Source organism: Carassius carassius, chromosome 45, assembly GCF_963082965.1.
Source record: "Carassius carassius chromosome 45, fCarCar2.1, whole genome shotgun sequence".
Taxonomy (NCBI): domain Eukaryota; kingdom Metazoa; phylum Chordata; class Actinopteri; order Cypriniformes; family Cyprinidae; genus Carassius; species Carassius carassius.
Window position 1 is genome coordinate 10,616,844 of NC_081799.1, and position 18,679 is coordinate 10,635,522.

At 37.4% G+C, this 18,679-nt stretch overlaps 1 protein-coding gene across 4 annotated transcripts in view; it reads right to left on the reverse strand.

Moving 5' to 3' along the window:
- Positions 1-18,103, reverse strand: part of LOC132127875 (calsenilin) — a 25,137-nt gene extending 7,034 nt beyond the window's left edge. The window contains exons 1-3 of one of the 4 annotated variants that reach the window (XM_059540078.1): positions 10,711-11,226; positions 10,417-10,654; positions 9,078-9,258 (exon numbers count right to left, since the gene is read on the reverse strand). In XM_059540078.1, the coding sequence (XP_059396061.1) occupies positions 9,078-9,132 (55 nt within the window). In that variant the 5' untranslated portion in view covers positions 9,133-9,258; positions 10,417-10,654; positions 10,711-11,226. Of the gene's footprint in view, positions 1-1,923; positions 2,935-9,077; positions 10,655-10,710; positions 11,231-17,959 lie in introns of those variants that run through there. The other 3 variants (XM_059540075.1, XM_059540077.1, XM_059540079.1) reach the window with 3 other exon arrangements.
- Between the last annotated feature and the right edge of the window lie 576 nt (positions 18,104-18,679).

Sequence of the window (18,679 nt, forward strand, 5' to 3'; positions counted from 1 at the left end):
GAGGGGAGGAGAGGAGAGATGAGGAGAGGAGAGATGAGGAGAGGAGAGGAGTGGAGAGATGAGGAGTGGAGAGGAGAGGAGAGGAGAGATGAGGAGAGGAGAGATGACAGGAGAGGAGAGGAGAGGAGAGATGACAGGAGAGGAGAGGAGAGGAGAGGAGAGGAGAGATGAGGGGAGGAGAGGAGAGATGAGGTGAGTAGGGATGAGGAGAGGAGAGATGAGGAGAGGAGAGGAGAAATGAGGAGAGGAGTGGAGAGGAGAGATGTGGAGAGGAGAGGAGAGGAGTGGAGAGAAGAGGAGAGATGTGGAGAGGAGAGGAGAAATGAGGAGAGGTGTGGAGAGGAGAGATGTGGAGTGGAGAGGAGAGGAGAGGAGAGGAGAGGTGAGGAAAGGAGTTAACCAGAGGAGAGGAGAGGAGAGGAGAGGAGAGGAGAGGAGAGGAGAGGAGAGTGACTGACATCAGTTGTGCTGCGCTAAGGACAGGACAGTAAAGAAGGAAACAGATAAAGCAAGGAGTGCAGGTGAAAGGACAGCCACATATTTGGGGTGAAAGAGGAAGACAAAAATAGACACTGAATAAACCACAGGAGAACAGCTGTTGGGGAGACAGATGGGCTGGAACAGTATACCAGGACAGATCGATATCAGTGATTCTCAACCTGTTTCGCTTCAGGGCGCAGAATTTTAATTGGACGTCAAGTGGTGACCCCACATCAAGCACCAAAATTGGTTAAAATTCAAAAATGTCCTTAAAACGAAACATTGAAATCTGTCACCCTTGTAAAAAAGAACTACACTTACTTGAATGTAATGCTTTTGGACGTTTAATTGCATGTTAGATGTTAATGCAAATGCAATTGACTTAAATTTTTAATGCTTTTTGACGCAACCGAGTAGGAAAATACATTTCATAATTACTTCTATTGTTTTAGAAATGTACTGCTGAATGTACTGACAAGCATTTGTAGTAAACTAAATTATACTTTTATTTTATTAATATTATGTTACGTGCAAGCAGTTTTTCAAAGTATATTTTTAAGATCTGAAGTACACTATGAGTGCACATTCAATACAATTAAGCACACATCTGTTTGACAAAGTCCATTTAAACAGCACAGGCCCAAACAACATGACACAAGCTGAATAAGAAAATTATTTTCCCCTTTGTTGAACACAAATAACAGTAGTTGCGTTATTTACCTGTATTTATTGTTATGTTTTCTTTTACTTTCAGTAATTTTGTTCATGGTTCCTGAGAACTGGGTCATGTAACGCAATCTTATGTAATTCTGGAATCTGCATAATTTGGCTTCTATCAAATGACAAACGAATTTGCTGAAATAAGTTTGTTTGTTTGCATTTAGCATTGTTTTTCTTCCAACAACGTTAATAATACCTGGCAACCCACCAGCTGAGAAGCACTGATCTATTTGACATTTACTCACCATCTATGAGGCATACAAGAACATAAAAAGGGATGGAATTTAGAGAATATAGAAATAAGAGAGGAATTTAGAGGAAGCAATGGAAAAACAACACATTAGTTGGATTGTACAACAACTGCATGTCATCCACCTCCATTTCAGAAAATGCTATTCTTCTGATCTTTCTATTCATCAAAGAATCCTAAAAATATTAAGGTTATAAAAATGAAGGGAAATCAGCATATTGGCATCATTTCTGAACGATCACGTGACACCGAAGACTGGAGAAATGATGCTAAAAATCACAGAAATAAATAATATTTTTAAAGATGTATTCAAATACCATACAATTATTTAAAATTGTAATAACATCCCACATTATTACTGTATTTTGAGTATTAATGCAACTTTTGTGATCAGGTATAACCAGCTCCTACTACACATTTACCCTTTTAACAGTAAACTAGGGCCAACATCAAAACCATACGGTGGTTCTTACCATCCAGCGACAGCGGCTCCGTCATGCCAAACTGTTTGAGCACCATTATAAACAGAAGAATCACTACAGCAACTGCAAACAGCTCCATGCCCTGAATAGCCATTGCAACAAGCTCTAATAAGCTATACGATCCCTTAAAGAAAACGTACAAAGGTCAAGAGGTCATGCTAGACTTCAAATGGACAGTTTTAGGAAAAGCAACTCATCTCATCAATGCTTCAGCAGCAACAAGTTTGATAAAGTCTTCAGAGTTCCTTCACATCCTTATCCATGTATCTCTATGACAACATCAAGCATATGGAAAGCTCCTTCAGCTTTGGTCTCCACAGACTGGTGCGTCGTGGTCCTCCTCAGCCTATATATTCCTTATAGAGCACCGAAAGAGTCTGATGTCCTGACTCAGACACTCCCTCTTCCCTCTCCATCTCTTTAACAATAATGCACAATGATGAGCCAGCCATAATGTATGTTTAGATGCGGTTGAACTGGTGCATCATTCATTTACACACATGATACAAAACTACAGACTTTATTAATATAGCTGGACATACAGTACAAGAGGGGTCTTGGATCTCTGTAAAAGGAGTCTAAAAGGGGTTTCTTTCATTATAATGACAAGCTTACTGTATATTATCCTACTTATTACATGGCTACTTGCCAGATAAATAAATGAAATGTGATAAAGGGATATGAAATATTGATTTCAGTTAAACTTATTTTATTATGTTAGAAGAAAAAGACCATGCAGTAATATGAGATACATGATGCTAGTACAAATACATAGGAAAACTTGCCTGAAGCAATTTTAGTAAGAAACCAAGACAACCATTTAGTTGTCATTAAACCAGAATATCTGACCACAGAATCAATATTCAGAGTCAAGTACATGGCTTAAATAAAGTTGTTATGAAGTTGAGACATCTAAAGTGAAATATAAAGCAAATAAAATATCGAAAATATAAAAAAAGTATTACATTTATAGAAAGTAAACAGTACCGTTTCAAAAATAAACTACTTTAATGCATAAAAATAAAAATACATCTATTTAAAAACTTAATAGAAAGTAAAAAAATGTAAAATAGATAAATCAAATATGGTAAGTAATTAAATAAAATAAAAATGTGAAAAAACAAACAAACAAAAAATTAAGTAAAATATATTCCAATCATTAAATATGACACTGTACGTCACAATCATCAGACTATTGGTGAACTGGCTAGACCATCTAAAATTAAACTTGCCTAATAATGTCTATCCTCAGCATCTACTGTACAATACGTATTAAAACATCCATAAAGAATCATGACATTACTGCCTACTGTAGGTCTGCTTCACTAACAAACATGCTCTTAAGTGTTGATGCATTAGTGGAAGGACATTATGACTATTTTATGGCTCTTCCGTATGTAAAAATAATGTGCAAATCTTAACTATGCTTTCCTGCTCTCTTTTCTCATCAGCTGTCTAGATACATGAAACCAAAAGCTTTGTGCCCATTTAAACTGAGGAGCAGAGTGAACTCTGAATGCTGTGAAGTTGATGCAGCTTCTTAAAAAAGAGACATATGCCGTGAGATGCAAAAACCCACTATATGAAAAAAACAACAGTATTTTGGTCTCTAAAGCCCCTATGATTTTTGAGTAAATCAATGAATTAATCATCATATAATGCAATTCATTTAAATCAACTGGAAGCCCTGGTTTATATTTAAATGAGAACAGTGCATCAGAATTTTGAAGGAAGATATACTAATCACTGATAACATGAAAAACTTTACCCATCAAAGGCCTGAGTGTGGGAGAGGAAAGATGACTGCTGATGAGTTTGCATTTATTAATGCATGAGTTTAAACCGGGCACAGGCATCAGAGAGTCGGGGGGAAATCAATACACTAGGAGAGGATGTGGACATTGGGGCCTGCCAGAAACTAACTTTAAAACTCTCTGAACTTCCTCTTAAATCTCTGTCTGCATGAAGTTACAAAGCAAACAAGAATTCTTTGACATTTATGCAAGATAAGCACAAGGAGGAAAGCTATCAGTTGTGTGACACTAAAAGCAGGCTAAATTTCAGACTAAGTTTTGTGGTTTTAAAAAGTCTCTTATGCTCAAAGCTGCATTCATTTGAACAAAAATAAACCAAAAACAGTGATATTGTAAAATATTAATATATTTTAATCTTCATTGTCACATGATCCTTCAGAAATCATTCTAATATGCTGATTTGGCACATTTTATATTATAGTTGCGCTGCTTACTACTTTTTGTGGAAATTGTGATACATAGAAATAAATACTGACACCCAAAAAGTTTGAAAGGTAGTATAACGTTCAACCATGAAGGGTTCATTTTATGTAATTTAAATACTGCTGTGCATGCTTTTTATAGGTGATGCATTACAGACTTTATAGTAAGCATGAGGGTGACTATTATCTCAGGAGAGTATCTCCATATAAGTGATTAAAACTCAGCGCAGCTCTTAATTTAATGGCCTTGTTGCTGAAACAGCATTATAGTCTATGAATATGATACATCAAACATGAGGGATTGCTAATAGATGTCTTGGACTCTTACTTTGCTTGTAATTATTTACACACACTGAAAAGTAAGCCAGGATTTAGGTGAAATGTAAATGTGAGAACTACATTAATTTGATTTGGATAAAACCAAAGCAGTACAGAATCGGATAGTAGATAATAAGGAAAACCATCTCAACAGGAACAGTGAGATTACTTCATGAATTCTACAGTTATCCGATAATTATTGTCAACATTTCTCTGTGGCTGTCAAGCCATATTGCATTAATAAATCACATTTCCTACGTTCAAGAAAAAATGTCAGCATATTACATCATGGACTGTTGCACCTACACAAGTCTCACTGCTGAGGGATAACTAGGAAACTTGAAATATTAGAAATATAAGGCACATACACAGTTATTGTTTTTCAGTATGTCAACAATATTGTGAAATATAAAGTATTATTGTGAAATTACAATTTATAATAACCATTTTCTGTATGAATACATTTTGAAATGCAATATGTGTTATGCAAAGCTGGATTTTCAGCATCATTACTCCAGTTTTCAGTGTTACATGATCCTCAGAAATCAGATTCTGATTTGATGCTCCTGGAACATTTCTTTTTGTTATCAATGTTAATATTTTTGTGGAAACTGTGACACACCCTCCGCAAGGATTTACTGATGAATAGAAAGTTGAAAAGAACGACATTCATTAGAAACAGAAATCTTTTGTAACATTATACATAAATAAATAAATAAAATTATTCTATTGAAAACAAACCTGGTAGGGTATATGACATTTAATAATTTTGTTCAACTCCTGACATGATCATCCAAAGCTGTTGAATTTTTACTTGTTACAAAATACGTTACACTAGTTTATTTGGCATTTCTCTACACCCACAGCCTAAGGTAACTGTATTCCTGAAAGCTCTCCATATTTGCCGTCTTCAAAGGCACACTGCCATCTGTTGGGCTCACACTACAAAGTACAGAGGGAGTTCAGCTGGACTTTGACTGCTTGGGAGTCTGTCCTGGTTTCTTCCACTGATCTATTCTGAATTTCTGCCACCTCTGCTATCTCAACTTCATGTCTTTGCATTCTTCAAACAAACTCTCTTATGTTTCTAATAATCAGGTAGTGATCTTCTTAGTGGTACAGAGTATGCCTTTCTTGAGTAAAAACTAACCAATCAGAATGAATAGTTCAAATGATGTAGTATTAGTGTAACCTGAACACGTAGCCTCTAGGTTCAACCGCTAATTAAATTAAGTTGATTTTTAATTATCCATGTCATAGTATTTAAATGGAAAATATTTGTGCTTATTTAATTGATTGGATTTAGTGGATTACATCAAATAAGAAGCCGAGCTCCTCACTACTCGTAATCTTGTGCCGTCCTAAATGCTGGGCTCACAAAAAGCATTTAAAAAAGCATTTAGAGGCTTAAGTAATGAGAAAGTAATTTGAAAACAACCTGATTTTAACAACCTCCAGTCACAGTTCTTTCTGAGGCTGTCTGGAGTCCCAGATGGTTTGTTTCAAGAGGTGAAACAGTATCATATGTTGCACCTGATTCAGCAGTATGCTATTTTGGTCACTGGTCCAGGGAGCCTCTAAAAAATCAACAAGAAATGTAACTGTCCTAATTTAAATTTGCCTATTTTAAAAGCACATAAAGACATCTGATGATTTTTTGGCAAAGTGACCAGGCAGGGGCCCAAGGCTTGTTTGAACATAGAAAAAGAAACTAGATGACACTGTAACAGGCTACAAGAAATGCTATTGGACTGAAGGGATAAAAGTGAACTGGGGTCTCAGCCCTGCAGATGTATGACACACACACACACACACACACACACACACACACACACACACACACACACACACACACACACACACACACACACACACACACACACACACAGACACAGACGCTACTGTCTACACACATGTACAGAGGTGCTTTGGCAATTATTTACCATGGATGTTGCAGCTCACACACTCCCTGAGCAGTTTAACACAGGTTACATATTTAATACAGCACAAGCACTGCATATAACATGGACTAAAACATATTTTTTGTTACAGAAAGATAATTAACTACAACACTGGAATATAATTGGGAGAAGGGCAGAAGGGGAGGAGCAGTGAAATAGGACTGAAAGCAAAAATAGCTGAGGAGTGAAAGAACAATGCTGTAAGAAGAGGAAAACTTGACATCAGAGTGTCTAGTAAAGCAGTGATGCTGAACAGAAGCAGTATGTTAGATAGTACAAAATGTGGTATATATAGTTGTAGGTTATATTACATACTTATGTTCAAAAAAAATTTTTTTTTTTAAGAAATTAAAGCTTTTATTCAGCAAGCATGCATTAAATAAATAAAAAACACAATAAAGACGTTTATAATGTTACGACAGATTTTTTATTTCAAATAAATGCTGTTTTTCAGAACTGTTCATCTTTAAAAAATGCATCAAGGTTTCCACAAAAATATTACTCCATTTTTAAAAATTGATAAAAATAGTAAATGAAATAAAAAAGTAGCAAACCAATATATTAGAATGATTTCTGAAGGATCATGTGACACAAGACCAGGATATGCTGAACATTTTGCTTTGCCATGAACTACATTTTAAAATATACTGAAACAGAAACAGTTTCTGCATTGAATTTATTAAAACTATAAAATGAATACTAATATAAATGGAATTACTTGTGATTAATGTAATGATATTTATTTTCAGAAAAGAAAACAAAATAATGCATAATGTGTGCAAGTTTTATAACATTTTGTCAATCATTGAAATCATTGCATGACTTAAAAAAATCCCCACCACTAATAACAGTATTTTTTAAACAAACTAAATAAATAAAAGACTAGTGCAAAACCGTGTTATACTCTTATATCAGCGCTCTTGGAATGCTGCTAAACCAATCGAATTCATAAACAGTTTACTGTATACACTCTCTGGCCACTTTATTAGGTTTACATGTTTAATTGCTTGGTAACTCAAATTGCTAATCAGCCAATCACATGGCAGCAACTCAATGCATTTAGGCATCTAGATGTGGTGAAGACGACTTGCTGAAGTTAAACCGAGCATCAGAATGGAGAAGAAAGGGGATTTAAGTGACTTTGAATGTGGAATGGTTGTTGGTGCCAGACGGGCTGATCTGAGTATTTCAAAAACTGCTGATCTACTGGGATTTTCACACATAACCATCTTTAGGGTTTACAGAGAATGGTCCGAAAAAGAGAAAATATCCAGTGAGCGGTAGTTGTGTGGACGAAAATGCCTTGTTGATGTCAGAGGTCAGAGGAGAATGGGCAGTATGGCTAGAGATGGTAGAAAGACAACAGTAACTCAAATCACCACTCGTTACAACCAAGGTATGCAGAATACCATCTCTGAACACAAAACACGTTGAACCCTGAAGCAGATGGGCTACAGAAGCAGAAGACCACACCGGGTGATGCTCCTGTCAGCTAAGAACAGGAAACGGAGGCTACAATTCGCACAGGCTCACCAAAACTGGACAATAGAAGACTGGAAAAACATACCTGGTCTGATGAGTCATGATTTCTGCTGCGACATTCAGATAGTATGGTCAGAATTTGGTGAAAAGAACTACCCTGTCTCAGTGGTTCAGGCTGCTGCTGGTGGTGTAATGGTGTGGGGGATGTTTTCTTGGCACACTATGGGCCCCTTAGTGCCAATTGAGCATTGTTTAAATGCCACAGCCTACATGAGTACTGTTGCTGACCATGTCCATCCCTTTATGACTACAGTGTACCCATCATCTGATGGCTACTTCCAGCAGGATAATGCACCATGTCACAAAGCTTAAATCATCTCAGACTGGTTTCTTGAACATGACAATGAGTTCACTTTACTCAAATCTCAATCCAGTAGCAGCTTTGGGATGTGGTGGAATGGGAGATTCACATCATGGATGTGCAGCAAAATCTGAGTTATCAGCTATCATGTCAATATGGACCAAAATCTCAGAGGAATGTTTCCAACACCTTGTTGAATCTATGCCATGAAGAATTAAGACAGTTCTGAAGGCAAGGGGGTCCCACCTGGCACTAGCAAGGTGTACCTAATAAAGTGGCCAGTGAGTGTATTTAATGTAATACGACTGGTTCAAGACTGCTGATATAGAATAAAACAGCTGGGGGACATTTCACGGTTTGTATCGCTTGCTTGTGTTAACAGCACAACCAGAAGCTAGCGTGGAATTGTGTGATTTTGAATGATGCAAGGAGTGTGTTTTTTCACATTTCAGGGTTGCTTGGAGCGGCATTTTGTTCACAACTGAATAGGAAGCGTAAAATGGAAAACCTGGAGTGGAGCATATGCTACTTTCAAGTCATTTCTTGATTTGAATAATATTATATATGAGCTCAGTGCACATAAATGGAACCACAAAGCCATTTTACCTGTGGTCATGTCAGTTAAAAAAATTATAGCAGAAGCAAGTACCATACCGTATATTTCTAAAAGGCCTGTATACAGTTTTATGAATGCTATTTAAACCTCTCCTCTCTAATTTGTTCCCTCCACTCCTCCATCTGGATCATGGCTAACACATAGCGTTCGAAACGTTTTCTGGGTTTTTACTTGAGCCTTGGGGCGCCGCACTGGCGATGATCCATTTGACCAGACAGCATTTCATGAGGGACTTGCGGGAGATCCGAGGCTTCTGCCACTTCCCGTCGCTCTCCTTCTGCCCGCTGGGGTCTCCATCCCGACCGTTGGCATCAGGCAGCAGACCTCCATCGACGCCCTTCTGTCTATCTGCCTGGAGGACAAAGACAATGAGAAAACACATTAAAAGAGCCTAGATCTTAAAAGCAAGTCAAGGTGGTCGCACAGAAAATGTGCTGCTATTAAAACCATCACTGTCTTCTCAGATTAGTTATTTTTAGTTTATTAGAACATGTAGATACATATCAAATTAAGGAGAAGCTGATGATTCTGATAAAACCTATGATTTACCATGAATCAAATTATGAACCAGATTCCTACAACTTTCATTATCACATCAGGATGGGATTTTACCCCTGTAGTTAATTTTTAATTGGTTAAACTGATGGCGTTGTTACCACGCTCCCCAGCCACCCACAGACAGTTCCACCATCAGCAACAGAAATGACAAACACATCAAAGATGAGTAAGAGACATGTTGAAAGTGATACAGAGAATAAATATAAAAGTAAGGGTGAGGAAATTGTCTATGGAATTGCAGGTTTAAAGAAAAATATTAAACGTGTCTTCAAAAATGTGCTTGTCCTCATGGAAATGCACACATTTGTGAGAATTCGCTTGCGTGTGCGAAGTATTGTTCATCTTGAATGGTGTGAGGAATCCTGTGAGAGCCTTCGCTTTTTTCTTGTTCTTATTTGAATATGAAAAGACAGTAAGCTTTGCTCTGAACATTCAGAGCATCGCTAAATTATTCAACCTCCTTAAAAACAGCATCAATAAAACATCAGGGGCCAGCATAATTTTTGAGGGACGGCAAGTGTTAAATATTGCCATGAAAGAGAATTTGTATTACTCACTGAAAGAACTAATTCTCCAAAAATACACAGAATTTAAGCACTTAAGAGTTGTAAATATCTACAAGCACTAATTTGCTCCACTACACATCTGCCCTGACAAGCAGTGGGGAGTGTTACATAATCACGCTAGCAAATTAATTGCAGAGGGCATGACTGTTTCTTTTCTCACTGTATTTTTGTTGTGTTTTAGCGTGATTTGGTTGATAGCAATGCTCAGTATCATGTGGGCATTTGTGTATTTGTGCTGGACTGTCACAATATAACCTACAGACCTTGGCACCTGCTGCATTATTGACATGACTATAGTAAGTCAGCCGAGTGTATCTTGTATGCTAAGCAATGTCAACATAGCAGGCTCCAATTAATCTCTTGCTTGACCACAGTGCCTACTCAACCTGTCCCAACCAACCACATATGGCACCTTCAACACAAACAGTCCTTGATTTCCCCACAGGAACACCAGGGTAGCTGCGTCAGTGGCACTGCACTGGAAGAAGAGAAAACGGAGCAGCATGATATACAAGTGGATTTGGTGAGAATAATGGTGATTCTAGCTTATAAATGTTGCAGATTTATTGTTAACGTTCTTGCAACAACTTCATAATCTTTGTCTTGACCCCCCACCCGAGTAAACTTTCAATACATCAACTGCTTTTGGATTGAGTGAGTACACAGCAATATGACTAAACAAGAAATCACACTAGAGCACCTGACCATGGAAAGACAGGATTATTTATATAGCACATTTCATACACAGTGGTCAAAGTGGTACCTGAGTAGAAACAAGTCTAGTACTACTTGAGCAGGCTTGAGAACCAGCACAAGTTGAGTGACACTAGCTGAACAGACTTCAGATCAGTGCTAACCAAAATTATTCTAGAGCAGCATTATCCGAACTGATAATAGAGCGGCACTAGCTGAGCAGACTTCAAATCAGGGCTAACTGAAAATATTATAGAGCAGCACTATCTGAGCAGATTAAAGAGTGACATTAGCTGAGCAGACTTCAGAGCAACACTATCTGAAATGATTCTAGAGCAACACTATCTGAAATGATTCTAGAGCAGCACTATCTGAACAGATTATTGAGCAGCACTAGCTGAGTAGACTTGAGAGCAATACTTATCTGAAATTATTCTAGAGCAACACTATCTGAACAGATTATTGAGCGACACTAGCTGAGTAGACTTGAGAGCAATACTTATCTGAAATTATTCTAGAGCAACACTATCTGAACAGATTATTGAGCAACACTAGCTGAGTAGACTTGAGAGCAATACTTATCTGAAATTATTCTAGAGCAACACTATCTGAACAGATTATTGAGCAACACTAGCTGAGTAGACTTGAGAGCAATACTTATCTGAAATTATTCTAGAGCGACACTAGCTGAGTAGACTTGAGAACACTATCTGTAATTATTCTAGAACAGCCCCATCTGAGCAGATTAATAACTGACACTAGGTGAGCAGACTTCAGAGCAACACTATCTGAAATGATTCTAGAGCAACACTATCTAAAATGATTCTAGAGCAACACTATCTGAAATGATTCTAGAGCAACACTATCTGAACAGATTATCGTGACACAAGGTGAGCAGACTTCAGAGCAACACTATCTGAAATTATTCTAGAGCAGCACTATCTGAACAGATTATAGAGTGACACTAGTTGAGTAGACTTCAAAGCAACACTATCTGAAATGCTTCTAGATCAGCACTACCTGAACAGATTATAGTGTGACACTAGCTAAGTAGACTTCAGAGCAACACTATCTGAAAGGATTCTAGAGAAATGGCGCCCAACCAAGTTCACCATTACTGACTACATTTACATTGACATCATTAATCTAATTTTTTACCTTATTCTAAATTAGACAATATTATGATTTAGGTGTTTAATTGCTTTTAGAATGTTCTTTTCATGTTCCCATTTTACATAATACATAAATCGATTAATTGCACACGTCATTACATCCCCATGCGACGCCATATCGACATATAGTTCATCTTCGTTACACTGAATTTTTTTTTCAATCAGACCAAAAAAAGGTCTCTGAAAAATGTAGTTTTTATTTTCCATATCCAAAAGTGAAAAAGTGCAAAGTGTTTTAAAAACAGAACAGAAATCAAACACTATTTTGTCACTTTTGAATATGGAAAATAAAAACTAAATTTCTGAGAAACCTTTTGTGGTCTGATTGAAAAATAAATTCAGTGTGCGGACAAATTCAGTGACTTGTTGGACTAAAATCTTCTCCCTTTTGCTTAACGAACCTATGAACTCATTGTCTTTTTGTGCGCACACAATTCATGCTTGATATTTTTAATTTACTGAAAGCTTCAAGTGCAATTAATTATTTGTCATGCTATACATACATGCATACAGATGATGGCGTTGTTGAAACCATGGTCTTATGTTTGCCGTCTAATGGTTGACCACTGCCTTGTGTGTATCCTTTCACAAAATTGCGTCGAAAAGTCCTACACGACCTTAAAAGTGTGATTAAGGTGTCTACATGTCTATACTGCACTTCAATAATGCGACTAAAATAGGAATACTTCATGTCTTGTTTGTGTTTACTTCGAGTATGACTTTAGCCAGATTAAGGTAATCAAAAATCTCTATTTACATGGTAGATTCTTATGCCCTGTCCACATGAACGCGGTTATTTTGAAAACCGCAGCTTTTTTTATGCAGTTTGGCCATTTGTCCACGCGCAAACGCAGCACCAGGTCACTGAAACTGAAATTTTTTTAAAAGACCTGCCAAGGTCAAGATTTTAGAAAAATTTTGGCTTGTGATGTCAGAGTATGTGCTGTTATCTCTGCCTACTGAAAACTTTTTCAGGCTTCTGATTGGCCAAATTTGGCGTTAAGTTTGAGATAATATCGCCACCTGTTGGTTTGGCATGCTCTTGACAGTGCATCATTGCATGCATTTGCGTTTTCATGTGGATGGAGATTTTATAAAAATACTGTGTACCTGTGGACATGGCCTTAATCAGAGAATTTTCTTAAATGTATTAAAATATGAATATTGTTTTCCATATAAACATACTCATTATTGATGTGTAGGTGGAGATGGATTATTGTGAGTTTAGAGACTGTGTCACTGCACCAACACCTTAAGGTCTCTCACATTCTCTCTGTACACTGTCATGTTGTTTTGTGTGCCCGCCACTGTTGTGTCACCAGCAAACTTTATGATGTGGTTGTTCTGATGCTGGGCAACACAGCCCTGAGTAATAACATAAACATTAAGTGGCTGAGAAGAACACAGCCCTGAGAGGAACAAGTGTTTAGAGTGAAAGAGTGCAATCTATTTTTATAGACCCCTACTGCTTGAGATATGTCAGTAAATATGTCCATGATCCAGTTGCAGAGTGTGTTGGTATAATGGAGTTGAAAGCTGAACTCAAGTCAGTGAATCTTTATTCTGCAAGTGTAAGAAGGCCAGGAAGACATATGACATGGCATCCACAGTGAAGCAGTTGGGTCTGTAAGCAAACTGTAAGTGGTCCAATGTGGGTGGGTTGATGGTTTTTGTGTGAGTCATGACCAGCAGCTCAAAGCATTTCTCAAAGGGTGCTACCGAGTGGCAGACGTTAAGGCAGGTTTTTTTATTGATGATTTCTTTGGCATATGGATAATGGTGGCAGTTTTGAAACATACTGGGCTAGTAAAGTGAAGTGACATGTGGCCAAGTATGGTGACCCATACTCAGAATTAGTGCTCTGCATTTCTCCCATCCAAAGTGCACACACACACACCATGAACACACACCCAGAGCAGTGGGTAGCTATTTTTGCATCCGGAGAGCAGTTGGGGATTCAGTGCCTTGCTCAAGGGCACATCAGTCATAGTATTGAAGGTGGGAGAGAACGCTGTACATTCATTCCCTGCCTGTACGAGCCTCGAAACCGCAATCTTTGGGTTACAAGTCTGACTCTCTAACCATTAGGCCATGACTTCCCCCCTACTTCCCCAACTTCCCCCCCTTTCATAGTAAGATGTTAAAGATGTCTGTAAGGACAACGGTCAACTTGGTCGAGCATCCTTTCAGCATCCGGCAGGGGATGTGATCTAGGTCAGTGGCCTTAACTCTCTTCAGAGTCCTTTTTACTTCAGCTGTTGTGACAAAAATCACATGGTCATCTGGTGTTGGTTCTCCAGGTGTTCCTAAATCTTCTGGGTATATGTGACCTTGGCTTATTCTACCCCAGCAACATGGTTGTTCCTGCCTTCCCTCAATGATTTAACTTCAATTCTGTTACCTGCCCTGAAAGCAGCATCTAATGTTTTGAGGATGGAGCAAACCTCTGCATTAGGCTTCTGTTTTAACAAATAAAAGTTTAGCAAATTAGTCCAAAAATTTATTCACATGCAAGTTTGGAATCATGGTTAAGGTCTGGGGTCCTCAATGCTGAAAACTTGATTTTTGACACTTTGAAAATGTGCAAATGTTCGTAGACTAAATCCCAACAGAGACAGACAATCAGTCTTTTTGTTCTCTGCCCGCCCAATGATGTTGCCTTTGGGCTGTATACTTTGGGCGTTTCTTGTGACAGATTCTCAGAGACCAGAGAGTAAGACATTTTCCTATTTAGAATTTAACAGAATGTTCACTGAATTATTAAATACTACTTAGAGTTATGTTGTGTTTGAATTTTAAATCAGTCTGCAAGCGTGGAGAGGCAACATTACATCAATTCAGAAGCAGAGGCCCACCAGTGTAAGCTGCATTTCAGTTTTTCAGAAACCAAAGAAGAACCCAATTTCCTTCCTCCTCTATCTTTGTCTGTTAAGTATAATGATCAAATATGCACGGATACCATTGAGTTGGCCAAGATTAGCAAATGGTATACTACTTATGTCATGCAAGTGTCACATTTGATATTCCAGCAATATAATACTTGCTTTAAATAACTGGCTAATGGTCATTTTTCCAAAATATTTTTTTTGTGCAGTACAGCTGGATTTTTAAAAACAAAAGTACAAAATGATTTCAAACTGTACACAATCTCTGGGAATCTCATTTTGACACCTCATTCCACACCAAGAGAAGAAAATATCCCTGCTTACTCATCAAATACTGGTTACTGAGTGTTCTAAGATAATTAATTCTTCAGAGGAGGGTTTGCTTTAAATCAGGGCTATTCATTTCCATTTCTAAATTGACAGACTCAAGAAACCGACATATGAACACATTGTTCCTTTTCCAATGATTATATAAGTGCTGCTGTCATAGGTCATCTGTGTCTATATTGTTTTCTTGTCTGGCAAGACAAGATTTTTATCCATGTTTAAGTGGCTAAGAGAGTATTTGTGTATACAACTATAAATATATTACTAGTGTGGTGGGGATATGCGATGTAAAATATTCTAAGAAAATGTGGATAACATTTCCCAAAATTCCCTTACAGTCCTCTCATTTTGATGTATACTGGGCTAAGAAACTAACTGAAATACCATTAGTAATCTGGTACAGATATTGAAATATTTATTTCTGGCCCTTTTCCCCATTTCCTCCAAAACCTCTTATGTTATGTTAGCCAAAGGACATGAAGGGCATGATATCAAATTCCTGACACAGGCTGTTCTAAAGTAGTCTAAAGAAGGCACAGTGTTATATAATAATCAGATTACTGGTTATAAAAGTCACCATCCAACAAACTTTGTAGATGAAAATGGCTTAGGGCTCCTCTCAAGACTCCTTTTTACTTCAGCTGTTGTGACAAAAATCACATGGTCATCTGGTGTTGGTTCTCCAGGTGTTCCTAAATCTTCTGGGTATATGTGACCTTGGCTTATTCTACCCCAGCAACATGGTTGTTCCTGCCTTCCCTCAATGATTTAACTTCAATTCTGTTACCTGCCCTGAAAGCAGCATCTAATGTTTTGAGGATGGAGCAAACCTCTGCATTAGGCTTCTGTTTTAACAAATAAAAGTTTAGCAAATTAGTCCAAAAATTTATTCACATGCAAGTTTGGAATCATGGTTAAGGTCTGGGGTCCTCAATGCTGAAAACTTGATTTTTGACACTTTGAAAATGTGCAAATGTTCGTAGACTAAATCCCAACAGAGACAGACAATCAGTCTTTTTGTTCTCTGCCCGCCCAATGATGTTGCCTTTGGGCTGTATACTTTGGGCGTTTCTTGTGACAGATTCTCAGAGACCAGAGAGTAAGACATTTTCCTATTTAGAATTTAACAGAATGTTCACTGAATTATTAAATACTACTTAGAGTTATGTTGTGTTTGAATTTTAAATCAGTCTGCAAGCGTGGAGAGGCAACATTACATCAATTCAGAAGCAGAGGCCCACCAGTGTAAGCTGCATTTCAGTTTTTCAGAAACCAAAGAAGAACCCAATTTCCTTCCTCCTCTATCTTTGTCTGTTAAGTATAATGATCAAATATGCACGGATACCATTGAGTTGGCCAAGATTAGCAAATGGTATACTACTTATGTCATGCAAGTGTCACATTTGATATTCCAGCAATATAATACTTGCTTTAAATAACTGGCTAATGGTCATTTTTCCAAAATATTTTTTTTGTGCAGTACAGCTGGATTTTTAAAAACAAAAGTACAAAATGATTTCAAACTGTACACAATCTCTGGGAATCTCATTTTGACACCTCATTCCACACCAAGAGAAGAAAATATCCCTGCTTACTCATCAAATACTGGTTACTGAGTGTTCTAAGATAATTAATTCTTCAGAGGAGGGTTTGCTTTAAATCAGGGCTATTCATTTCCATTTCTAAATTGACAGACTCAAGAAACCGACATATGAACACATTGTTCCTTTTCCAATGATTATATAAGTGCTGCTGTCATAGGTCATCTGTGTCTATATTGTTTTCTTGTCTGGCAAGACAAGATTTTTATCCATGTTTAAGTGGCTAAGAGAGTATTTGTGTATACAACTATAAATATATTACTAGTGTGGTGGGGATATGCGATGTAAAATATTCTAAGAAAATGTGGATAACATTTCCCAAAATTCCCTTACAGTCCTCTCATTTTGATGTATACTGGGCTAAGAAACTAACTGAAATACCATTAGTAATCTGGTACAGATATTGAAATATTTATTTCTGGCCCTTTTCCCCATTTCCTCCAAAACCTCTTATGTTATGTTAGCCAAAGGACATGAAGGGCATGATATCAAATTCCTGACACAGGCTGTTCTAAAGTAGTCTAAAGAAGGCACAGTGTTATATAATAATCAGATTACTGGTTATAAAAGTCACCATCCAACAAACTTTGTAGATGAAAATGGCTTAGGGCTCCTCTCAAGACACTTTAAATCTCTCTCTCTCTCTCACACACACACACACACACACACACACACACACACACACACACACACACACACACACACACTTTTGATTCCACTTTGTTTTATGAATAACCAGCCTTCAGAAATGTTTAGAAAGTGTGACGGAATATGTTAGACAGAAAGTTAAATAGGCCTTTCAACTAATTTTATCTCTGTGATGTAACCAACATTTGCGTGTAGAAAAATCAGAGAGAGAATGAAATATGCACAATGCACCAAGTTTAAATCATGTGTGCTAAACTTTATGTACTGTGCATATTTAATTCATAATTAATTAATTCATGGTATGGTTCCAAATCTGTAACCGTTCCCGAACGCACAGGACTGTATATCTGAGAACACGCGGACTGGATCAAAGTTTCTAAACACTTCTAAGTGAAAGGCACAGAAAGATAAAAATACAGTAGATCGGGTTCTTTACATTTCAAAATCAGTTTATCGTTTATCTGAACGCTCTGTCTATGATCCCTAAAACAACTTTATTTATTTATTTATTTATTTATTTATTTTTAGTTCGAGATCAAATAATGGATTATGAACATAGCCTAGATTAAAATATTTTCTTTGCATTCATCTCCGTTATCTTACCTGCATGATGTTCAGGTTGTCTGTTTTGAATATTAAATAAACGAATGTTGAGGGATCGTTGTTCAAGCGCGCTCTCATTTACTGTCTGCTTGTAGACAGATGTGAAACAGAAGAATATCCCGCTCGATTATTTTAGTGACATAGGATGGGACGCGAGAGAGAGAGAGAGAGAGAGAGAGAGAGAGAGAGAGAGTAGTGGAAGACAGACACTGTGAGTGGAACAGTCATTCGGTAAATTCAATAGGTTCACACGTTAGCTATTATTATTATTATTATTATTATTATTATTATTATTATTATTATTATTATTATAGGGGGTGGAATTATGGCTAAAACTGAACCCTTCTCACTCCACTTATCCGTCCGTGTTTGTGCATTGCTGTCGTAGTGACAGAAACACTGCTTCACGAAGCTGCGAAGCATTTGCTGAACTTTTGTTTTTAATCAGTAGCGGGAGCTTGTAACTCGCCAAGTAACGTGATTTAAGCAAACGAGGCTTTGTTACATTATAACAGCTCGCCGGAAGATGGCTTTTGTCTGATCCATGAACGAGTCTATTTTTGTTCAGTTTTGCAATGTAGGTTCATTTTTAATGAATTTAATGAATTGTAATGCATGCATAATACAAAAAGGATAATGATACTTAATTGCTTCCAACTGCTGTTCCTAATAACACACAAAGTAAACTCTACCCAGGGGTGTCGGATTGGGGGTAAAACC